Source organism: Leuciscus leuciscus (assembly GCF_965113295.1).
Source record: "Leuciscus leuciscus genome assembly, chromosome: 24".
In the NCBI taxonomy this organism is placed as follows: domain Eukaryota; kingdom Metazoa; phylum Chordata; class Actinopteri; order Cypriniformes; family Leuciscidae; genus Leuciscus; species Leuciscus leuciscus.
This window is the reverse complement of record NC_138723.1, coordinates 29550056-29577315: the sequence shown is the minus strand read 5'-3', so window position 1 is coordinate 29577315 and position 27260 is coordinate 29550056. Positions and strand designations below refer to the sequence as shown.

Below are 27260 nucleotides of genomic sequence, written 5' to 3'. Positions count from 1 at the left end.
GGCTTTGAATGGCACCTCTGATGGTGTGAAGCCGAGAAGAGAACAATTAAATTAAAGTTAGGTAATCCCACATGCAAATCCTCACACAAGGGCGCTACAAAAGCGATAAAAGGATGAGAGGAAGCGAGCGAGCGGGAGAAAGCGAGTCTCTTGTTATCAGCGAGCCCAGGGGCCGCGAGCGATCACCTCTCTGCCCGGAGCCGATTTGGAGAGACTGTTCAACATAATCTACTCTCTCCGTGGCTCAGCGTGCAGCGTCTGGCACTGGGGGACAACAGGGGGAAATAAGGGACATAATTAGCAGATAAAACGGCCCGTTTGGACGTCCTCCCGGAGCAACGGCTGTTTGCATGACCCTGTTTATTACAAGACTACCATTAGCATCCCGAAAGCGTTTCTCAAACACCTACAGCTAGCGGCCGGTCAGAGGATATGCAGACACACAGGTGCACATAAACACACACACAGACAGAGTGAAACTTTCTCAGGTTATGTGGCATCATTCACTGTAAGCGCTGGATTTCTGCTTCTGTTCTATAAAAATGTATAAAAAAATGAAGTCATTATATATATATATATATATAATGACTTCATTTTTTCATTCAGTGGCAGTGCATTAAAATACGAAACCTATACCTATTCGTGTGAGGACCTCTCATACACTGAAGCTCATTATAGATACTAAACCCTAATGCCATCAGTCTTATTATAATCAATGGATGAATCTACACAGGGCTTGACATTAACATCCACCAGACCGCCAAACACGGGTGTATTTCAGCAGTGGCGTGTAACGCAGTCACTCCTACTAGACACTTTGGCGGGTTAAAATGTATAATATATAGTTTTAAATTGTGTAATAAACTAAGTGCAATGTAGTGTTGTCAAAAATATAGATTTTTCGATACACATCCACACTGAAATATCTGAAACGCTTACAACACTTATTTTCTACAGAATAGACGCACGATACCAGCAGCTCTCTCTCTCTCTCTCTCTCTCATCTCTCCGTCAGCGAGTGACACACAAACCCGCCTCTCCTCACTCACTCGTTTCATTAGCTCCGGAAGTCCGGATGAATATTGTTGGTGTTACAGGGCTTGAATTTCAGCGTGGGATTGAACGTGTTGTGCATTATTTTACTCATTCCCGCAGATGTTGTCCTCACACCCAAAGTATGTTCACATAAAGCCGTCTCTCAGTGCTAAATTGACTTCTTTTTCACGGCTTATTGCGCTTAAACAGTCAAATACACACAAAATAATGTCAAAACGCCGATCTTAGCGAGTATTCAGTTTTAAACGAACGTAAACAGTTGAGAAAGAAAACGCATGAGTAATGCCTGGTTCAGATTACACGATTTTAGCCCGATTTTGGCACGATCCGTTTGACGTAGGGTGTGTGTGCGAGTGAGTGAGTGAGCGAGAGTGAGTGTGTGTGAGCGAGAGTGTGTGTGTGTGTGTGTGTGTGTGTGTGTGTGTGTGTGTGAGTGAGTGAGTGAGCAAGCGAGAGTGAGTGTGTGTGTGTGTGTGCGAGTGAGTGAGCGAGAGTGAGTGTATGTGAGCGAGAGTGAGTGTGTGTGTGTGCGAGTGAGTGAGCGAGAGTGAGTGAGTGTGTGTGTGCACGAGTGAGTGAGTGAGTGAGTGAGCGAGCGAGAGTGAGTGTGTGTGTGTGTGCGAGTGAGTGAGTGAGCGAGAGTGAGTGTGTGTGAGCAAGAGTGTGTGTGTGTGTGTGTGTGTGTGTGTGAGTGTGTGTGTGTGCGTGAGTGAGCGAGAGTGAGTGTGTGTGTGCATGAGTGAGCGAGAGTGAGTGTGTGTGTGTGCATGAGTGAGCGAGAGTGAGTGTGTGTGTGTGCGTGAGTGAGCGAGAGTGAGTGTGTGTGTGTGTGAGTGAGTGAGTGAGTGAGTGAGTGAGTGAGTGAGAGTGAGCGAGAGTGCGTATGTGTGTGAGTGTGTGTGTGTGTGTGTGTGTGTGTGTGTGTGCAAGTGAATGTGTGCGTGTGAGAATTGTGAGAAAATTGTGGCCAGTGAAAATGCTTAGTGACTGATAACTTTGGGAAACCAATATCCACAGTGGCTGCTGAGCAAAAGAGTTAATGTCAAGCCCTGAATCTCCAGCAGAAGAGCCCAAAACAGCATGCTTAATCTTCAGTTTATCCAACAGGATTACACGCACGAGCATCACTTCTACTCATCTTTTGGCATTTTTAGATTTCAAATAAGATATAATGTGGCCCAATCATGACTCTTTTTTTCTCACAAGTTATTAGGGTTTAGGAATTTGAGGCAAAAAACAGTACAAACACACGCTGTACCTCTCAGCGGGGACTTCATGGCGGCCTCCACCATTCCCACCAGCAGCTGCAGGCTCTTGGGGTCCTGGGCCAGTCCCGAGGCGAAGGCGGCCAGGGCGTCCGCATGGCGGCCCAGGTACTGAAGGGCAACACCCTGTCGGAAGTATGCCTGCAGAAAGAAAGCACGTTAGAATTAATATCCACTTCAATCAATCTTGAACAAGCGTTTCTGAAAATAATAAACACATTCTGGAACATATATTTATGATGGAGTTGCTCATCACCAGTGCTGACAACTTCCTCCAAAGCTGCTTAACGTGGACAAACCTTCTGAATCTGAAGCGTTTTCAACAAAAACAAAGCTGATGGTCGGCCATCGGCCAATGATGGGTGTTCGGTGAGCGTCTGTCGGGATAGTTTTTGTGTTGAATTTGCATATCTATGTATATCATTTTCATATTTCACATCATATTTCCAGAACAAAGCCGACAAACGCAGTCAGCACTTGGAGCCGCTAGTTCTTTTACATCGCCTCGGTGTGTCACGGCCTTTAGTGTGAAACCCAATCACTCAAATGTTTCCTCAAATCATGCATCTTGAAGGAGAGGCTACACTTTACAGTAAGTTAACTAACATTACATCATTGAGAAGTGTTACCAAAGGGATGCACGATATATCGGCCACCATATCGGTATCGACCGATAAATGTTCATTCGTAATGTTATCGTTATCGGCCCAATAGAAAAAAATGCCCGATATATTAAAGCCGATACATAATGGATTATTTCCTTCAGCTGAGACTGTTCAGATGCGCACTGTTCAACATGATGGTTCTGAATTGCTTGAAATATGATTCAAATCAATTCAAAAAAGAAAAGTTCAGTGCAACGTGCATATCGGCTACATAAAATTAATTCAATTCAATTCAATATATCAAAACTATAATGAGAACATTATTATATTTGTGTGTTTTGTACATGGCTTTTAATGGTGAGGCTTTAGTTTTTTTTAATCAGGCTCTCAAAAATTATATAAAAACTGGATTTAGATTTATCGGCCAATATATATTGGTTATAAGCTTTCAAATATAAAGTATTATCGGTATCAATTTTCATATTTCATAAAAACATTTTCACCTGCTAGACTTCAAAACAGTTGAAAAAAATACCAAAGACTTGTACTAACTTGCGCCATATCTCTTCACTGTAAGGATGAACAGCTAAACAAACGCATTTAGGTAGTTTCCGAGCTGGTCTACGCTGGAGGTGCTGGTGTGGACATCACACTGTATCTCAGACATGCATGCATTCATGTTTTCAAAGAGACTGCTGTTATTTTGATCGTGCGACGCACAGCAGACCTCGACTGTATTAAATATCACAGCGGTTCACTTGGCGGAACACATAATGTCCTCTCTATATTCACTGTGAGGGAGATGGCCTGATAAACACCATCATTTTCACCGGCGTTTGACTACAGGTTTCTCCGGTCCGAGCGGCTCAAGAACCTCCGCTGACACACGGCTCATTCACCATTATCATCTCACACAGCCGCTTATTAGATCGGCCCGAGCGTACGGCCCACTTCCAGCCGAGCTGATAACGGTTGGGAGGGGGACCGGAGGAATATTAAGACATGACATTGAATTTATGAAGGCCCATATAATTAATTTCACTTTGCACAGGGAGGCCTTTGATTACAGACTACCTCTTTTTTTTTCTTCTGGACATCTTCATTGAAACGAATGGGGATGCATATTGAATTCAACACATTAACCTTTGGTCTAACCGTGTTATTATAGGACGTCGCAGGCCACCATGCTCGGCTCGATATTAATTGCCTCTTTGTATACGGCTCACTGCGCTGTGATTGGACGCGCTCGGCTCTGTACGTATGAGCGTTGAGAGCGCTTTTAGGTTTCCGACATCAATATCTGCCCGGAGGCAAACGGATTCAGGGGTTTGTTTCAGATGGCTGGATTAAATCCTATTTCGGTAATGCAATTTTAAAAGCAAATGTGTTTTTCTTTTTCTAGCAAGAGCGAAACAAATACGTGATTATTCAACAAAAGCAAACAGTGCACTTGCACTCCGTCAGTTTTAAATTAGAATTAACCCATTTAATCCCACTGGTCACAATTGTGACCACAATTTTTCTTTGCATATTTTAGTGTGAAATTAAAAAGTAACTCATATTATGAAGTACATATTCATATATAATGAAAATGTAAGATGTCTATAAGAGTTTATGGCAGGTCTAACATGATTAGTTTGTTTGGTTATGTGACCACACACATTTATTTCTTGGTACTGTCGTCTTAACGAAAGGATGACATAAAAGCTCAGAAAGGACAGGTAAGAATACTAAGTTCCTTTTTGAATAGCTTATACATTTTTTGCACATATCATCATGAAAGGGTTACCTATACATACACATTGAAATTAAATTAATACATGCTTTATTCTGTTGTGAAACTGCAGATAAATGAAGACGGTTACAATAGTGACCGGTGGTAGAACACAGGGAGTCTATGTTCCCCATATGTAATTCTGTGTTATTTTTATGAACTCTCTTTCAGACTGACTTTAAGTCAAGTTTTGGATTTACTTAATAATAATAATAATAATTAATAATTTGTTACATTTATAAAGCGCTTGGGTACTTAAAGCGCTTCACATATGGAAGGGGGAATCTCCTCAACCACCACCAATGTGCAGCATCCACTTGGATGATGCGACGGCAGCCATATTGGACCAGAACGCCCACCACACACCAGCTTACTGGTGGAGAGGAGACAGTGATGAAGCCAGTCAGTATATGGGGATGATTAGAAGGCCATGATGGACAGAGGCCAAGGGGCAAATTTGGCCAAGATGCCGTGGTTAAACCCCTACTGTTTTTCGAAGGACATTCTGGGATTTTTAATGACCCCAGAGTGACTCTCTGAGCACCGTTATTCTCACCCGAAGGACGGTCCTCTTTGCCAGTAGTGTCCCCGATCACTACACTGGGGTGTTAGGACCGACACAGACCACAGGGTGAGCGCCCCCTGCTGGCCTCACTAACACCTCTTCCAGCACCAACTCCTGGTTTTCTCAGGAGGCCTCCCATCCAGGTACTAACCAGCCTCAGCCCTGCTTAGCTTCAGTGGGAGACCACTCTTGGGCTACAGGGTGATATGGCTGCTGGAGCTGGATATGCTCTGTCTTCCAGAGACTGGGTTAGGTCATGGGCCCAGTGTAGTGATGGGTTTGGCTGAACAAGCTGGTGTTCCAGGTGGATGCAACTTCAAGCATGACATGCCTGGACTCTACACAGTGCTGTGGTCAACAGTTGGCTGTTCCACAGAGATGTCATGAATTGTGACTATGATCTCCTTGGATTTCAGCAAGTAGTTGCCCAAAGTCTCCTGAAAATATTTGGTACTGCACCAAAAGGACAAGGGAGGCCATCCTCAATGTCAGCTGCTGTGACTGATATACCCAGGTTTGATGGTGTTGCCCACTGGCTGATAAACACAGGTAGGCAGGACACAGTTGTGATTAAAAAAAAAAAACTGTTGATTGATCATTTTTGTGATGCTTTCCTGTTATTCATGAATTGTTACATGTTCCTTGGCATTGTTACATGTTTCCTACCATAGGCTAATTTTTTATCATTTGTTTATTTTAATTTGTTTATTTTAATTAATTTATTTAATTTCTGTACGTTTTTTTCTTTTCATTTTGTAATTTTAAGTATTTTGCATCATTTATAATGATTGCATTCTAAGCAATTTCCTATAATTTATTATTTCATCATAATTTAATTTAAATATTTGTGCCATGTTGCTGCATAGGATTGCTATTTTGTCATTTTTTAAACTGGGCCAGACAATGTTTAACTATTTGTTAATCGAATAAATCACTTCAACAATTTAATTCTGTCTTCAAACTAATTTCTGGAGATTTTTTATTTATTATATACCCCATAGACTTAGACTCCCTGTGTTCTACCACCGGTCACAATTGTGACCAGAGATAAAACTCTTATTTTCATGGACTTTTCAAATATTTTTTTACATTATTGACATTGATTGTTTAATATACTTGCAAATACCACACAAACTCATAAATTTCATCTCTGGGAAAAATTTGGGATTAAATGGGTTAAGTTGATTAAATGACAGGCCGGGGGTTTGCGTTACGTCTCGCAGCCGAATCAGAAAGCTCTAATTGGTCGCTGAATTCCCAGCACAGATGCCGTCGGCGTCGCTCTCGTTCCCACTAACACAACCACCAGTTTCTCCACCTCTCATTTCACTTTATTAACTTTGTGTATTTAATTTCCAATTACATGCAAATACACTCAGAGCTGCCACAATCTGGTCTGAGCAAAGCAGGCGTTTAGAAAACTAAACACTGGAACGGAAAGATTTTAATGAAGTTCAGTTGCATTTACGGATTCTTAAACATCAGAATTCTTGTGCTAATCTGCATAAAGTTGTGAGTTTAAAGTCTGAATTAAATGTTAACACTAAACATACTTCTTTTAGCACTGTCCTTTCTGGTTGCACAAGACAACAAACACACAGCATGACCAGCATAGTGTGATTCACAAACAAATGACTCTTATGAACCATGAATCAGCTTCAAACTCATGAGTTATCAGTTAAACGACTCACTTAATCACTGAATCAGTCAGAATGGCTATTAAATTACCAAAACAATATTGTTTTTGTTTAGTATATAATTAGGTCTAACTTATTTTCTTCCTCAAAACCACAAAACAACTGCTAATTGAATCATTAATGGTGATTCTCAATTTTTGATAATGTTAAAATACTTTGTTTTCTAGTCTCATCAAGCCTGACACAGCAACACTGACTAAACCAATGATGTGAGTTTGGGGGCGGGACTATTTGTTTGACCAACCAATAGAAAACAGGGGGCGTGTTCAGGAAACCTATTAGAATCATAATTTTTGCAATTTCGTTTGTTGATCCAGCAATTACACACATTTTTAATGAACCAGAATCTTTATGCGAGAAATCTTCAAATTCAATATTTAGTAGTGACGCTATATATGACATTAGAAATCTATTTTCCGTGACTCTACACCCATCAGATGATCCAGGTCTCCAGTGAGTGTCAATCCAGTGTTGTTTCTCTGGGATTCCTGAGCCGACAGTTCAGATCATATGTGACGTCTGACACCTGACACCTTTAACGCTCCATCCACAGTCAGTTACATATAATCATAGCTAGCTATGGACATAACACTGGGAAAACTGTCAAACACAGCTCTCAGTCGCACAACACTTTGAGCTTCCTTCAGCTCTCCAAGTTTTTCAGTATTCAGAATGAAGAGCTGCTGCTTTTTTTTTTCTTTTTCTCAAGGTTCTAGAGAAATGAGTGACAAAACACAAATGATTCAATCCCACAAAGACCGCCCGCCGTGATTCAGACATTTTCTGAGCACTTCAATTGAAAACTTGAACAGCGGCACGCTTTGCAGCGCATTACAAGGTTTGAACGTGTGCCGAATTAAAATGATTTCCTCACAGTAACCGCAGTGAGTGAAGAGCACTGAGAATATCAGATTTTGTATTGCATTTGTTGTATTAATGTGTAAACTTTTTTTCTGAATTTAAAGAAAAAAATATATTCTATAATTATTTGCATGCATATATTTCTGTGAATTATAAATAATATATAGATATAATTGAATATATCATATATATAATATATATATATATATATATATAAAATAAAAATTATTTAATTATTTATAAATTATATATACATATCACTGTAACATTTTCATGACATTTTAGTACATTTTCCTTGCAAATTCTCTCTCATTACAGTAATGTGGCTTAACAAAATAAAGATATATGATTTACAGTTATGTAAAAAAATTTATGCTGATTTAATTTATTTTTCAGAAATACAGTATTTAGTCTATTAAAGTAAAAAATGTATTGCAGTAATGAGAATCTAAGACATTAAGAATACTGGAAAATAAAAAGTCAAGAGTCAAACATCTTGAGACATTTAAGTAATAAGAATCTGGAGGGGAAAAAGTGTCAATTGTCATGAAAATTCAAAATAATGTTTTTGGCCCTAAAGTGGGCTTATTTATTTATTTTTTATCAAAAAATAATTGCTTGTTTGAATTACGGGCGAAATAAGACCCAAACCGTGCTCTTTTTAAATGTACCCTTGAATCTGTACAACAGTTTTTACATAAGTGCCCTTAACAGACATCATCCCTATAGGCAGGTACACGTTGCCCCCTGATGGAGTCGCTGGCTGCCTAGCAACCCTCGCCTGGCAACGCTCGCCCCCTCCAGTACCTCACCTGCTGTGATTTTGGCTAAAAACACGGAGAAAACAGTGATGAAGAGATGAAGCAAACGAGGCTGTTTAGGACTAATTACTAAGCCAGACTGTTACCGCTGTGCCACTAATCACCTGACTTACGCAAAGTACAAAGAAAACCAAATAATTATGGGCTGCAAAACTTCATTATGGCACATTTGTGCAGGTATTTAATGACTAACTTGTCCAGTGATGAGCAATATGGCGGTAATGACCCGCCATGTGTGACGGTAATGACCACAAAAGCTGCAACAGGGATGACAACAGCTGCTTTACTGTCCTAATGGACAAAAGATGACACACAAGTCCAAGTCTAGTGACAAAAATAGACTAAAACTTGACCTAGCCTTGGGGAAAACACTGAAGGTTTTACTAAATACTTTCACATTAATCTAAAAAAAAAAAATAATAATCAAAAAAAGAAGTTATAAAATGTAGCCACACTAAAGCTATTTTGATATATTTTTAATAATGCAACATCAGAATTTTTTATATTCAAACAATTAATGACCAAGAAATTGCCTGGCAGAAAAACATTCATCTTTAAACTTAAAATTTAATTTCAGTTTTACACTTTACAAATAATTTACTCAGAATCAATCACAATTATATTTAATGAAAACATAATGACAAATAGCAGCATTTAACAAAACATTGCACAACAAAAGACACAGGGACTGGAATGAATCAGTGAATCATTTACATGAATCGTTCAAATAATTGACTAAAATGAATCAAACGATTCAGTAATGATTCATTAAAATGATTCACTAAAATGAATCAAAAGCAAGAGTAGGTGTTTGATTATTGTCTCGGCTTGCATTGTGTACAAAAAAAATCTTGACAAACTTAAACTACCGTCACTCAACCAAAAACTAGTTAAGTTAGTAGCATGTTTATTTTTGTCTAGTTACTCCTCAACACTGAAAATCCACAAAACATTTCTGTACATATCAGATGTGACATTCATATCCAACTATATCTCAGCAGGAGCCGAAACACATTTACTGTGCAATCACACGCGTTCCATCGATCGACGATCCGCATCAAACTGTGAAGGGATGCGCCGAAAAAAGGTCACACTCCAGGACCGTAATCAATGCACATATTCTGCATTCAGCGCCTGTCACAACTTCCTCATGCTGCACAATGATGGACACACACCTGCTATTGTAATCACACACCTGTCTGTGGAAAGATGACTCAGAAATCCAGAACTCCTGATGTGGAAAAATCAAAGCGCTCTGGATTAATCAATATTCTGGGTACTACGAGTGTTCATAATGCACAGACTATGGCTGAGCGGAGCTTTGCAGATTAGCAAATGCTTCACTTATTGATTGTTAAATGCATTAATCAAGGCCAGATGGCGGCTGTGCCAACACTGTCTGGCTTAAGTGGGGAAGTGCTACAAAAATGCAACTGAATGCATTTACACTGCAACCATCAAAGTGTGTGCGGCGACTGATGCCTCACATCTGGGAAGAAGTTTCTCAGAGAAGTGCCAACTTTTCAAGCTTGTTTCTCAAGAGCTCTGGCTTGTTTTTCAACCTCATGCAGAGTAAAAGCACAGCAGAAACAGAAGAGCGAGCAGAAGCGTCTCAGTGAAGCAGTTAATGTTGCATGTTAAAGGGATGGTTCGGAGTAAAATCAACCTAGGGTCCTTTGCACCATGACCTCGAGCCAAACACCCCCCCATTTAGAGATATCAGCCGGATGGTTTAGTGCAGGCGTTAATGGATCCAAGGTTGTATCTCGTAAATTACCGCACTAATAATGCCCAGAATGGCACCAAACCTCTACAGTAGTACAAATAGGTTCTGTACTCATAAAACGAGGCATTGGAAAGTTTGTAAGTACATCAGGAGTTTATTTAAATAACACTTGCCTGATGGCTAATGCTACCGCTAACCCGGACGTCGACGTCACTTCAGTGATTTGGGAAAAGCCTGTAAAAGTCCTGGCAGAAAGCGATGCATGAAGTGACGTCAACGTCCGGGTTAGCGGTAGCATTAGCCGTCAGGCAAGTGTTGTTTAAATAAACTCCTGATGTACTTACAAACTTTCCAATGCCTCGTTTTATGAGTACAGAACCTATTTTTACTCCTGTAGAAGTTTGGTGCCATTCTGGGCATTATTAGTGGGGTAATTTATGAGATACAGCCTTGGATCCATTAGCGCCTGCACTAAACCATCCGGCTGACATCTCTAAATAAGCTCTAACTTTAATAATGTTCGACCAAGGGAAAAAAGGCTTCGAGGGGGTGTTTGGCTCGAGGTCATGGTGCAAAGGACCCTAGGTTGATTTTACTCCAAACCATCCCTTTAACCTTCTTTTCCTTCACGAACTCCCTTGGGAACATGATGCAGAATGCATGTCGACCTTCCTTACGTTACCTTCTCAGATGGTTCACCTTCAAGATATGCAACATGCAATTGCTCAGAAGAGAAGATAGTACTGTCGTTATTGTTCAATAATAGGGCTGGGTATTGACACAAATTTCAATATTCGATTTCGATTCACAAGCTTGCGATTCGATTCGATATCGATTGATTGGGATATATATATCAGATGCAGTACATGTCAATTTTTCTCAAGGAAAGAATCTCAACAAATGCTGTAAACTAAACAGGGAGTCTGACACTGAAGAAACACTGAAGAACAGTGAAGTATATTATGAATGTATGTAATATGGTGCATATATTTAACAAAATGCTAAATTAGTTTCCTGACTAATGAGTTTATGGTCACTGAATGGCTTTTCTGAAGCCATGACATTGTTTACAAGGTGTTATATTGACGTCTTTCCGAGGTTGAAACACTGATTGAGCGATTACATGAGAAATACGGATTTCGGTAAGCTCCGCTATACTGTATCTTTCAACATAACTTCTGATGTTCATTCGGAAGAGATGATCGGTTCACGTGCCGCTTGAACTGAGGCGCTACAGTGATCCGTCACGCCGCATTAAAGAGCCACAAAACCACATTTATAGTTAGAATTTTATAATAAAATGGACAGAATTTGAAATCTGAGACTTCATATCAAAAGAAACAGCATAAAGCTTATTGCGATTTATTGGATGGGAGGCGCGCTATAATGTTCTGTTTATTCATTAGCTAAAAATGCCATAGACTAAAAGACTTTAGGAATTTATTGAAATTGAGAAATCGATATTTTTACCCAGCCTTATTAAATAAGCCCTATTAAATCTGCTCCATATGAACGCCTCGTTAAAAGAAGCCAAAATAGCTCTTGTTTCATGCTTTCAACAGTATTCGTGGAAATCTTTCTGGGATGCTTTACAGTGCTTCTCCCTACAAAGCAACGCATCAGCAGATGTAGTTAAAAATGAATTCTGTATTAAACATAAATGTGGGAATTAAAAAGACTTTAGAGAGCTACATCAGCAGATCTATGATATGAGCCATGACAGATCGGGTGAGATCCGCTGACTTTTATCTTAGCTGTGAGCGTCGACGTGGAGAGGCGGCACACATCCTTCTGAAGGCAAAAGCCTGCAGGCATTTCTGTGAAGTCATCGAGCAAATCACGCTGCATATCTCACATACAGTATGGCGTCTCACCTCTCATCCACTTTATTAACCTTAATTAGATTTCATTATAAAACAATCAGCACCAAATCTCATGGAGCCGCTCACAGGATTAGCATTTACTCACACTTGCATTAGAGATAGTCAAGCGCTATTGCTCATGCTTGATGTAAAAGATTCAAACAAATTCCCATTTGACACACTATTTATGCAATGAACATGAATAATACTTTTTTTTTTAGCACTCAGACTCAACTGGTAGATGCTAAAATGAGCAAAACTGAATCAGGAAGTAATCCAGAGCACCCTAGCAACACACTAACAGGCCTCCAGAAAGCCAAACCCTAGCAACATTATAGCAACGTGCTAACTATCACTCAGAACACTGTTGAAATCACACAGAAACATACTAATAACAACCTAAAACACCCTGGCAACCCCATAGCAATGTCCTAATAACCACCCACAACACCCTAGCAACCCCATAGCAACGCCTTAATAACCCAGAAGAACCTAGTAACCTCATAGCAACGTGCTATCACTCAAAACACAGTTGAAATCACACAGAAACATATTAACAACAACCTAAAACACCCTGGCAACCCCATAGCAATGTCCTAACAACCACCCACAACACCCTAGGCAACCCCATAGCAACGCCTTAATAACCCAGAAGAACCTAGTAACCTCATAGCAACGTGCTATCACTCAAAACACAGTTGAAATCACACAGAAACATATTAACAACAACCTACATTATAGCAACGTGCTAACTATCACTCAGAACACTGTTGAATTCACACAGAAACATACTAACAACAACCTAAAACACCCTGGCAACCCCATAGCAATGTCCTAACAACCACCCACAACACCCTAGGCAACCCCATAGCAACGCCTTAATAACCCAGAAGAACCTAGTAACCTCATAGCAACGTGCTATCACTCAAAACACAGTTGAAATCACACAGAAACATATTAACAACAACCTAAAACACCCTGGCAACCCCATAGCAATGTCCTAACAACCACCCACAACACCCTAGCAACGCCTTAATAACCCAGAAGAACCTAGTAACCTCATAGCAACGTGCTAACACTCTGAACACAGTTGAAATCACACAGAAACATATGAACAACCACATAGAACACCCTAGAAACACCATAGCAATGTATTAACCTCAGAGAACACCCTAGCAACGTTCTATTAGCCCCTTCAGAATACCATAGAAACCTCATAGCAATGTATTACAACTGTGTACAACTACAAATAAACATTAACAACCAAAGAGAACACCCTAGCAACTACACAGAAACATTAACGAACGTACAGAACACCCTAGCAACTACACAGATTAGAAACATTAACAAACGTACAGAACACCATAGCAACTACACAGAAACATCAACAACCATACAGAACACCCTAGCAACACCATAGCAATGTATTACAATTGTGTACAACTACCCATTAACATTAACAACCATACAGAACACCCTAGCAACTAGAAACATTAACGACCATACAGAACACCCTAGCAACTACACAGAAACATTAACAACCATACAGAACACCCTAGCAACTACACAGAAACATCAACAACCATAAAGAACACCATAGCAACCACACAGAAACATCAACAACCATACAGAACACCCTAGCAACATCATAGCTTTGTATTAACCTTCCAGAACACCCTGGCAACATCATAGCAATGAAACAGAAATCATAGCACAGAAACATTAACAACCATACAGAACACCCTAACAACTACACATAAACACCCTAGCAACACCATAGCAATGTATTAACCTTCCAGAACAACCTAGCAACCACAAAGAAACATCAACAACCATACAGAACACCCTAGCAACACCATAGCAATGTATTAACCTTCCAGAACACCCTAGCGACCACACAGAAACATCAACAACCATACAGAACACCCTAGCAACACCATAACAATGTATTTACCTTCCAGAACACCCTAGCAACTACACAGAAACATTAACAACCATACAGAACACCCTAACAACTACACATAAACATCCTAGCAACACCATAGCAATGTATTAACCTTCCAGAACACCCTAGCAACTACACAGAAACATTAACAACCTTCCAGAACACAATAGCAACCACACAGAAACACCCTAGCAACACCATAGCAATGTATTAACCTTCCAGAACACCCTAGCAACTACACAGAAATAGAAGAACCGCTCTTAGCATTGTAGCAAATACAAAAATGTAGTTTATTGATGGAGTTTGTTTGCTAAGATGATGAGGTCTCTTTCTAAATGTGGAATATTACCCAAGTCATAATTTACTCACATTCGCTACATATAAGGAGTTATGAACCCAAAGCACAAGGAACAACATGGCCGCCTGTGAGATGATTACAAACACAGAACGCTAAACTGAACTTGAGTGACACTGAGAAACAGGAAACCGAGGGACACTAAAATAGCAGATGTTTAGCTTGTACGTCCTCTAACACGTAAACAACCGATCTGGACGAGAGGAAAAAATGCTGCTAGATGAGAGAGAACTGGGACAAGATTTTATATTCGCCCCTCATGGCTGGTTATTGTCCAGCAGCTCTGTTTCCAGCTAGCCTGGAATGCTCTCGCTCAGATCTCCCATGCGATTACCAGACAAATGAAGCCTAATTTGCAACACATGCAGTGGTATAAATATAGAACCGCTAATTTAACTAAGTTCTCCGCAGACTCTAGGTTTTAGCAAGTCAATAGAATTGCTCGGATGACATTTGTCTGCCATGTAAAGCGTTCCCAAGGGTCGACCCAGTTTTCCCCACTTCCAGTCTTTTAAAAGTGCAATTTGTAAGAGTTGTCATTAGCCACCGGCTGAAAGAGGAACAGCAGCAACGGGCACCTTCAGATAAAAGTCTAATGGTGAAAGTCAACATGAAATCAAAATAGTCGCCATTTATTGTAATTTATTACACGTTCCTGTTCTTATTGTGAAGGATGTAACAGTGCTCATTATTACAACAGAAAACAAATGCCATTTATTTTTACACAATCTGTCATATAAAGAAACTTTTCAACATACCACCAATTACAGATGAAATACAAATAATTATAATTATAAATAAATAAATATCGTTAGTCTCACAATTAATATTTAAATGTATAATTTTTGTATTGATTTAATAATAATAATAACAACAATAACTAATAATCACTAAAAGCAATATTTATTATTAAATATTTTTTATTATTTTAATACCACCACCACTAATAATAATTTATCATTTAATTCACTGAAATTATCAAAAGTAATATTTACTAAAATATGTTTATAGCTATAGAATATTAATAACATCACTAAAATCAATATCTATTGTTAAAATATTTTTATTTACTATTATATTTTTAATACTAAAACTATTGATAATAAAATTAATAATATAATTATTTTATATGATTACATTTTACTATTATTATTTTAAGTAATTTTTATTATTGGTCTTTTTGATTGCTATAAAACATTACTATTAATAATATGCATAAAATTATTATTAATACAATTCATAATTTGGTTAAAAAAATATTTGTCATATTTACAAAGAAATAAACAATTTATAAACAATAATTTAATAGTTTGATTTAAAAATTGGTTTCAAATATTGGTTATTGGACACAAAATCATCTGTATCAATCATAAAAAAATCATTACTGGTCAATCTCTACACACAACCGGCTCTCTACACACTCCATTTACACCTCTGATCTGATCTGGTTAAAGGAAGCCAGTTTTCAGAGTCCACCTGCAGTGAGATTAAGACACGACAAAGCAAACAACAAACCTTAATTGAAACTGCCGTCACCAACTGTTCATAGCATGAAGGCGCAGCCTAAAATAACAGGCCTAATCTGCATGAATATTAATCTGGATTCCTGTGGGAAGCTAATCAAACGTCATTAATCTGCTCATGGTTGCTTTTGCAAGCATTTTAAAGGAGACAAATGAGTGTGCTTTCAAGCCAGCTGGAGAGTACTTGTCACCTGACCCGGTCCAGGACTGAGGCCTGAGATGCACGTCATGCGGTGTCAGTATCCCGCTCGCTGGAAGGGGGAAAAGCACCTGGGAATGTGACCTCAGCATGTGTGAGGAGCTGCAGGGAGCCGAGCGGGAGTGTGTGAATGACGTAACTCACTGCTTAACTACCACAGTACAATGCATCGTTGAAGAAATCAACTAGCTAGTCTCGACCATAGATATCCATATAAAGGCTAGATGTCTTAAGGCGGAGTCACTTCCGGCATCACCGGCGGCCATCTTACCACAGTGAAGCTGTGAATTAAGGTGACACACACAAATCCTCTTATCTCGCTGAAATCTTGACGGATTTACAAACGGTTTGGTTTCTTACAAACGTTATTAATGTGGCTATAATTCCGAATGCTTGAACATGTATGTTATAATTATTCATATGTATGCAGTGTCATAACTACATCTCTGACGTTTATAACAAACCAAACCGTTTGAAAATCGGTAGAAAATTTAGCAAGTTATGGTTATTTTAAAAGTACATGCACCATGTTACGAGTGAGCGAGCACCCTGTGGTAAGATGGCCGCCGTGTGCGGACATTGGCCAGCAGCGCGCACAAGACATCTAGCCTTTTTATATGATATCTATGGTCTCGACTACATGTAATAACTACTTTTAATGAATCTGTTTGAGATCTAATTAATGCTTGATGTTTTGCTATAAATTACAGACATGACATCTGAGGACTATTTCTCATTTTTCTCAGTTATTTTGTTTTATTTCCAGATTCAATCATTGGCTCGTTCTTGCGTACTAGAGCTCGTTCACACATGAGCACTCTTCAAAAACGACACTTTAAATCTCTTGACAAACTAAAAGATGTAAATGACATTTGTATGTATTCTAAATAAAAGATATAGATTGCACTGAATGTCAGCTCTGCTTATTTGGCTCAAGATAAGGATTTATTGAGTCCACATGTCATGCAAACTAGAAACTCTGCTTCTAACACACAGGTCGAGAGCTGTCCTTCCAAACACACAAGTTTGTGATGCTGTTTGCGAATGTTCGTTGGAACGATGGTTTCGGGAAACACCGACTCATTGAACTGCTGATTACGATGGAACTTGCGATCATAGTTGGCTAATGATGCTTTTGGGAAACACACCCCTGGATGGGCGGCACTATCATGGCACCGATAGCATCCAGCAAGCCGTCCCCTGCGGACTGGAGTGCACTGGAGTAAGAAATTGAGGCCGCTGCAAGTTCAGCTTTCTTCCGAAACAGCCCTATTTCACACGGCGAGGGGTTTAGGCAATTACTTGTGACAATGGCTGGCATGGCAACTGAGAGAAAGATTGATCTGGACACGAAACAACTGTGTTTGCTTTATTAAAAGTAATTCATCACTCAGCTCGTGTGTAATGGAGCTATAGGAATGTGTGCGTACGGACATACACGTGCTTGACATCGGGACATCAGGGAATCGGACGCACACAAACACACATCTAAAGCTCTGCCGGGTGTTAAAGGAAAACCATCGGAGTGTGCTAGGATCTCAGTCTTAGACTTCCTCCAATTCCACTTGAATTTCCACCATCTGCCAGCATTCAAGCACTCTCAAGTTCACTGCGGCACTCTGGGAACTACGCAATTAATCAGACTCTTGAGTAGATATTGGTGCCGCAAGCCTGCTGTGAAACCTGCGCTTTCATAGTTCATTAGACTTAAAGGGGACCTACTGTATTATGTGTTCGTCTTAAAAATCCTGAGGAGAAATAAAAAGTATGCAAATTATTCAATAGTTTAGAGCAGGGTTTCTCAAACTCGGTCCTGGAGGGCCACTGTCCTGCACAGTTTAGCTCCAACCCTGATCAAACACACCTAGCTGTGAGTTTCTAGTGATCCTGAACATAGATATCATATAATAAAGGCTAGATGTCTCATGCGCGCTGCTGGCCAATGGAGGTCGACGTCCGCACACGGCGGCCATCTTACCACAGACAGCTCGCTCACTCGTAACATTGTGTTTTAATGGTGCATGTACTTTTAAATAACCATAACTTGCTCAATTTTCTACCGATTTTCAAACGGTTTGGTTTGTTATAAACGTCAGAGATGTAGTTATGACACTGCATACATATGAATAATTATAACATACGTACATGTTCAAGCATTCTGAATTATAGCCACGTTAATAACGTTTGTAAGAAACCAAACCGTTTGTAAATCCGTCAAGATTTCAGCGAGATAAGAGGATTTGTGTTCGTGCTGATCACTCACCTTACATCAGAACCTGCCTGTGACAAGATGGCCGAACGGTGATGCCGGAAGAGACTCCGCCGTAAGACATCTAGCCTTTATTATATGATATCTATGATCCTGAAGACATTGATTAGCTTGCTCAGGTGTGTTTGATCAGGGTTGGAGCTAAACTGTGCAGGACAGTGGCCCTCCAGGACCGAGTTTGAGAAACCCTGGTTTAGAGCTTAAAATAAATGTGGGTAATTAATCAGATCATTTGGACTTGGAAGAATATGATGAGAAGTTCATATCGAGATTTTTTTTTTTGCAGGTTGGGAATCTGAGCTTAAACTTATCTCTTAAACTTATCTTAGATGCAAAAGTCTCAATTTGCTTCCCATTGAATTTCATTGTTCCCCATTCCACCTCATCAAAAATGGAGAAACAATTTGAGACAATCTCATTAACTTGCATTGATGCTGTTTACAGTATGTGTTTTGTCAAATTTGAGCAAAACTGAGACATTGTTGAGATATTAAATTCTTTGAGATTATGAGACATAATGCGATTACTTCAAACAAAAGTGTCAATTTGTTCTGCATTCAATCTCATTGCTTTATCCGAGAAACAACAGGAGATCTTCGACTGCGAATCTGAGAACAATGACCATTTTTAGATTAGCTGTGCATTTAATTGCAATGCTTTTTACGAGTCTCGGCAAATTTGAGCAAAATTTTGATATCTTATGATATTCTACATGAGACACAATGAGATAATCTGACTTCAACAAAAGTGTCAGTTTGTTCTGCATTCAATCTCACTGCTTTATACGAGGAACGACTGAGATCTCATTAGTGCTTTTTGTGTCCTGTGGGCAGCAGAAACTAATAGGCATGCGCTACGTATGTTTAACACAAATGAGTGCCATACGGATGGATGGAGGCCGGGAATGCTGGCGCTAATGGAGTCCAGGGCTGGACTTCCTAGTGCCGTGTCACCTTGCTCCGGGACAACCCGCTAAGCTGTTGGCACTAATGGTCGCGTGAAGGGCGGGATGAATAGCGAGAGCAAGGATGCGTGCGGAGAGACAGTGCTGGCAGGTACAGACGTAATTGCGATGTGAGATGCATAAGAGAAGTGAGCGCTGGGGGCCGAGATCCAGCGCTGCGTTTAGCAGAGAGAAGCTGATGAAGGTCACCAGCTGTGGGAGTCATAGAAGACAAACCCATCGCACTCCCAGCCCTCTCCATCTGCGTGATGGCCACTGATCTGCCATCTCAGCCAGAGAAGAGGAGATTTGAAAGGCTTTAACGCTCATTAGGGGCGCGTTTACAGTCACTACAATACACAGACTCTTTGTTTCGGTGTAAAACGCAGCTGTTTTTCGGCTTGCTCTATTTATGGGAGCCAAAGATTTCAATTCAAATCAGCAAATGTTCGCCTTTGGCTTGCTTAGTTGGGGACATTATTGGGACAACAATATCATTGCTCTATCACTCAAAAGCCAGTATTAGCACTGTTTATAGCCTTGCAGTCTCCATGTTACAGCTAATTCTGTGAGATTTTGTGTGTGTTTTATCTTAAATATAAAATAACCTGATCCTGATTGATCAAGGCATGTGTGATTGTTCTGACTTGTCAATTTTCAGCATCAATTTTTCATCTTGTATCAAAACCCTGTCTATTCATTGTATGCATTTGAAGTTGGGTTATATACCCAAGTGTCCCTAAAATAAAAAGAGTTTAATATACAGGTTTGTGGCTCTTAATTTCTTTTTATTAATTAACCACTTGTAAACTTATGTTCACTGTTCTTTTTTATAAATATAGGATTTGTATTAAATCTATATTCATTGAGTTGAATCGGGAATCGAAATCGAATTTAGAATCGAAATCGAATCGAATTGGAAGATCTGAATCGATACCCAGCCCTAATTGAGACCATTATATGAGAACTGAACTGAGCTGGACGATGACATCACTGTTTTCTCCAGCGGCTATATATATATAAATGAACTAAATTAAATTAATAACTTTTTTACACCATCACTGAACTTACTTAAGCTGGACTATGATGCTATTTTCTTCTAGATCTTCAATACTTGATTTCTTGTTATCTCTGTAAAGCTGCTTTGAAACAATCTGTATTGTAAAAAGCACTTTATAAATGATGGAGACTTAACTTTGTTTGTCCATTATGGGTCAATTGTATGCATTTTTCTTCAGACAGAGTGAAACTCCTGTGCGATGGCCTCTGGTCCTCCCACCGAACCCGTGATTAACACAAAAACATCTGCATTAGAAGCGATCCCACTCAGATGTCGTACCAAAAAGCATGAGCACTCTTATGATGATGTACCTAACCCCCTTGATGTGAGGGTTTTATCTGTGCAAAAAAATGCCTCGTCTGCAGAATAACAGAATAAGCGCAGCACGTCAGGAGCCTCCCTTTCAGAGGCAGATGACAGATACAGATAGCATGGCTTAGACGGCACCATTAACGCTCGTGTGATTCAGACCGCCGGCCTCCAGGCTGACAAGAACTTCATTCAAAGAGTCTTTGTGGCTGAAGCGCAGATGAGAAGCGAGCGCTAGCGTGCTGACAACACAGCGGGCTCTGCTGATGTCAGCACGGAAACCGCTTCCACTGACGGTAATGAAACTCTGAGGTTTTGCACAGCGCTCTCTTCCTGTCGTTATGCATGCAGAGCCGACCGTCAGATCCTAATTATTGCCGTGCTCGAGGTAGGAGCCTGATAACGCTTCGCTCCCTAATTGAAATCAAACCAACCCTCTAGGGAGCGCTGATGAGAGATCATCGGGGGTGCCGGTGCGCCGCGCGCCCAGCCTGACATTAGCGCCGACTCTCAGACGAACTTCAAACACTGACTGGCAGGAATCTGGAATTAAACCGGATAATATTAGGGAGCATCACTTAACTTTTAACTTCTGTGCTATCACTATTTCTCATATCCCTCCTTGGTGTGGCTTGTACTGTATTTGAAACTTTGCACTACTTGCACTTCTCATGCTATTGCCTCCTCAACTATGCTTTTTCGGAGATTACCTTTCATGCAGTGTGTATTATGTTACGGGGGTCCTCAAACACTGTAGTTGTGGCTGAGACTGGAAGAGTTTAGACCAATCTGAGACCAATCAGAGAAGAGCAGACCAATCACAACAGACTGGGTCATTTGACCAATCAGAGCAGAGTAGACCAATCAAAATAGACTGGGCCATCTGACCAATCAGAGAAGAGCAGACCAATCACAACAGACTGGGCCGTCTGACCAATGAGAGCAGAGTAGACCAATCAAAACAGACTGGGTCATCTGACCAATCAGAGAAGAGCAGACCAATCACAACAGACTGGGCCGTCTGACCAATCAGAGCAGAGCAGACCAATCACGACAGACTGGGACAACTGACCAATCAGAGCAGAGTAGACCAATCACAACAGACTGGGTCGTCTGACCAATCAGAGCAGAGCAGACCAATCACGACAGACTGGGACAACTGACCAATCAGAGCAGAGTAGACCAATCACAACAGACTGGGTCGTCTGACCAATCAGAGCAGAGTAGACCAATCACAACAGACTGGGTCGTCTGACCAATCAGAGCAGGCTCTCAGAAAAGGAGGAGTTTAGAGAGACTGAATGTTTTATCAAAGCGTTTCAGACACTGAGGGAAAAGATCTGATGCTGCAATGAATATAATGAGAAAATGAAAGTGTCTTTTGGCCTTGGAATCGGATGCATGTAAAGCTGTTGTACGAGCCTTTACAATAGCACAGGTGCACTTTAAGATGAATCACTTGTTGCATTGTAAGTCGCTTTGGATAAAAGCAGCGGTGTAATACTTCTTTTAGAAAGAGTTCGGGTGTCGTGAGGTCACGTCTGGATTCGGCTGGAACTTTATTACATGGTGTTTAGTCGCCCAGCGAGGCTGATAATCCACTTTCAGTGGCGATGAGGACCTGATAGAGACCCGTCGGGAGACGTCACACCTACATACAGAAAAGAGGAGCAGACTTTATGATTTAACAGCATTAGCGACTAACCTATCACCCAGCTGGCGCCGGTGCACTGAGGATGGTGACGGCTTTTAGAGTAAATCAAACAAGCAAATGGGTCACATGGTCAGCTTCTCTGGCACATCATCATGCGATATGAACATCAGCCAAACCCAGAGATGACTTCTACTGTACGGTCAATGCGATGTCACGAGGGCATAAATCATAATCAGCATTTATCGCCATTATAAAGACAACATAAATCCACCGAACAAGCTATAATTTTCTTTTTATGTCCATTATTTTAGTGTTTCAAAGCCATTAATGACACATGCGGTTCCAGAAAGAGCACATCATCTGGAAAGCATTGCCCATTTAAAAGAGTTGTTTAATACTGAATGCAGAATGTTGTTCTGAGGTGCAAAACTGAACGTTTCTGCATGAATCTTTAATGTGCAAGCAGGAAAATGACTATTATGCATGAAGGACAGTGAAAAGTAGAGTAGAGTGAAAGCAGGAGCTTCTCCTTTAACAAGCTTTATAAAAGTGTCACGGGAAGAAGAGAATGACCTTTACGTGTCCCTCACCTGACACATTTCTCACTAATTCTCCTCATCGGAAAGACAAAAGCGCACCGAGCGGCCAGAAAACACGCTGAACGTGTATTGACGTTCTGCAGGGGGACTTCAGATTAATTACAGCGCCCAGCTGGACACGCGAGCCGAGCGAGACGTCACCTTTCCCAACCAGCACAGGCTGCAAATCAAGGCGAAAATGAGCTTTTCCTTTTATTTACGCTTGTAATGTGCATGCTCATTAACTGCAATGACCGAATCAAATGTTCCTCTGAAGGCGAGCTACACACACACACACACACACACACACAAACACAATCTCTGGCTGAAACAAAAACACGGGTTGATGGGATGATAGTCTCGGGTCTCACTGACAGCCTCCAGTTCATTTACAATGGAGGAATTTGCAGCAATTAGACGAGGCCTTTCGGACGCTCCAGCCAATCGGAAGACGCCTGAAATGTCATACTACCATCAGCCGCAATTACCCAATCTCCCTCGAGGCGGAGAAACCCAGCTCTGCAGCACGAGAAATAAAAAGAAGCTGAATTTATAATGTCACCGGCGAGACATAACCAACTTTACTAAACACGGCCACGTCTATGCCAAATGCAATGCCGTTTCCTTTATTTACATTGACACATTTCAGGGATTTACATTCAAATGCATTGAGTTTTTATGCAAGTGTGGACGTAGCTGCTATTTCTGATGCTTGTTTAGACTAAACGGCGCTTACGTAGAGGGAGATACTGCGACCGATGCTGTTTAACGAGGAAGAGGATCATTTACCGTGTGGAAGCGTTTTCTGACTGCGCTGGAAAAGCCAGAGGAATGATCCGTCTGGAAAGAGATCACGCAGAGCGGAGGGTAATGCAGAAATACATGCACAACTCAACACAAACACAAGCTTGTCCACAGTTAGCCTGGGAAATCATGTGCATTTAAAACAAGAACACAGAATTTAAAATTACAAATAGAGGCGGAGATATTTTGTCAAGTAAAATGCTGTCTAGAATCTTCGCTGCTCCTAAAAGCAAGTAAAATATCTTGGTTTTGCCAGAATAGTAATGTAAACAAATTCTGATAGGAAAAATAAAATAAAATAAAATAAAATAAAAGATACTGTAATGTTAACATTAATAAAGATAAATATGTTAAATAAAATAAATAAAAACAAAATTAAATTAAATTAAAGAATAAAATAAAAAACTATAAATAAATATAAAATAAATATAAAATAAAAAATACATAAAATGGCAGACAGTGATGTAAACAAATAAAAATATAACAAATTCGTGAAATAAATTAAAAAAGTAAAATAATAAAAAGAAAAAAAGAAAAGAAAAATACTGTAAAATAATGTCAGACAGCGAATAAATAAAAATAACAAATATGTGAAATAAAATAAAATATAAACAAGTAAAATTCAAAAATAAAATAAAATGTATGAAATAACGCAATAACAGAAAATAATAAAAATAGACAAAATTGAATTTAAAAAGTAAAAAAAAAAAAAATCAATAAATAAAACACACAACACACACTCCATCTAAACTCTCAAACCCAGACAAACACACTGATCTGAGGTCAGCAACACACACTCCATCTAAACTCTCAAACACAGACAGACACACTGATCTGAGGTCAGCAACACACACACTCCATCTAAACTCTCAAACACAGACAGACACACTGATCTGAGGTCAGCAACACACACTCCATCTAAACTCTCAAACACAGACAAACACACTGATCTGAGGTCAGCAACACACACACTCCATCTAAACTCTCAAACACAGACAAACACACTGATCTGAGGTCAGCAACACACACACTCCATCTAAACTCTCAAACACAGACATACACACTGATCTGAGGTCAGCAACACACACTCCATCTAAACTCTCAAACACAGACATACACACTGATCTGAGGTCAGCAACACACACTCCATCTAAACTCTCAAACACAGACATACACACTGATCTGAGGTCAGCAACACACACTCCATCTAAACTCTCAAACACAGACATACACACTGATCTGAGGTCAGCAACACACACACTCCATCTAAACTCTCAAACACAGACAGACACACTGATCTGAGGTCAGCAACACACACTCCATCTAAACTCTCAAACACAGACAAACACACTGATCTGAGGTCAGCAACACACACACTCCATCTAAACTCTCAAACACAGACAAACACACTGATCTGAGGTCAGCAACACACACACTCCATCTAAACTCTCAAACACAGACATACACACTGATCTGAGGTCAGCAACACACACTCCATCTAAACTCTCAAACACAGACATACACACTGATCTGAGGTCAGCAACACACACTCCATCTAAACTCTCAAACACAGACAGACACACTGATCTGAGGTCAGCAACACACTCCATCTAAACTCTCAAACACAGACAGACACACTGATCTGAGGTCAGCAACACACACTCCATCTAAACTCTCAAACACAGACAAACACACTGATCTGAGGTCAGCAACACACACACTCCATCTAAACTCTCAAACACAGACAAACACACTGATCTGAGGTCAGCAACACACACTCCATCTAAACTCTCAAACACAGACAGACACACTGATCTGAGGTCAGCAACACACACACTCCATCTAAACTCTCAAACACAGACAAACACACTGATCTGAGGTCAGCAACACACTCCATCTAAACTCTCAAACACAGACATACACACTGATCTGAGGTCAGCAACACACACTCCATCTAAACTCTCAAACACAGACATACACACTGATCTGAGGTCAGCAACACACACTCCATCTAAACTCTCAAACACAGACAGACACACTGATCTGAGGTCAGCAACACACACACTCCATCTAAACTCTCAAACACAGACAAACACACTGATCTGAGGTCAGCAACACACACACTCCATCTAAACTCTCAAACACAGACAGACACACTGATCTGAGGTCAGCAACACACACACTCCATCTAAACTCTCAAACACAGACAGACACACTGATCTGAGGTCAGCAACACACACTCCATCTAAACTCTCAAACACAGACAGACACACACACACTGATCTGAGGTCAGCAACACACACACTCCATCTAAACTCTCAAACACAGACAGACACACACACTGATCTGAGGTCAGCAACACACACTCCATCTAAACTCTCAAACACACTGATCTGAGGTCAGCAACACACACACTCCATCTAAACTCTCAAACACAGACAAACACACTGATCTGAGGTCAGCAACACACACACTCCATCTAAACTCTCAAACACAGACAGACACACTGATCTGAGGTCAGCAACACACACTCCATCTAAACTCTCAAACACAGACAGACACACTGATCTGAGGTCAGCAACACACACACTCCATCTAAACTCTCAAACACAGACAAACACACTGATCTGAGGTCAGCAACACACACACTCCATCTAAACTCTCAAACACAGACAGACACACTGATCTGAGGTCAGCAACACACTCCATCTAAACTCTCAAACACAAGCAAACACACTGATCTGAGGTCAGCAAATAAAGAGAAAGAAAACTAAGTTCAGTGCAGCTCAGAGGAATAGATCATCCCAAACAATCATGGTGAATCCCGTAGATTTCTGCTAAATAACTCCTTTTGTGTTTCTTTGAAGCATTTGGAATGACATGAGGGAGAATAAATGACAGCATTTTCATCTCTTTCTTTAAGAGTGGAAGATCTTCTGACTGAAGGGAGCGAGAGCTTTCAGCATTGATTGAATTGTGAGAGGGATGTGAAACGGATTTGTGACGAGGGATTCACCTTTTACTTGTTGGATTTTGACAAGAAGCGTCGATCAATAGAAGGAGGACGTGCAAAGAGATGAAATGCCCGATAGCAACGTTTATCTTCAGTCCCACTTTCTCATTACGGGACGCTCCTGATAGAAGATGTGCTGATATTTCATTTACGATGATGCTTTATTATTTCACAGACTTAAAAAATGGTGTAGGATTTTCTCAAACAATTTTCACTCAGAAATTGCTAGTACGTTTTACAAATAACTACAAATAAGAGTTGCATCAAACGTGAAATTCTGGAGTAGAAAGACTAAAATGGTATTTTCTTGGAAAATGAAATCCAGTAATCTTCAAAAAATATCCTCTTGAACCTCTTAAAGTAATTTCATACGCAA

The 27260-nt window shown here is 40.2% G+C and overlaps 1 protein-coding gene and 1 long non-coding RNA gene across 4 annotated transcripts in view; one reads left to right on the top strand and one right to left on the bottom strand.

The window, feature by feature from the left end:
* Positions 1 to 27260, bottom strand: part of ttc28 (tetratricopeptide repeat domain 28) — a 327199-nt gene that overhangs the window by 128321 nt on the left and 171618 nt on the right. For all 3 annotated transcript variants that reach the window (XM_082158597.1, XM_082158598.1, XM_082158599.1), the window contains one exon: positions 2315 to 2462. In XM_082158597.1, the coding sequence (XP_082014723.1) occupies positions 2315 to 2462 (148 nt within the window). The remainder of the gene's footprint in view (positions 1 to 2314; positions 2463 to 27260) is intronic.
* Positions 1 to 27260, top strand: part of LOC309489831 — a 252961-nt gene that overhangs the window by 118528 nt on the left and 107173 nt on the right. The window lies entirely within an intron of this gene.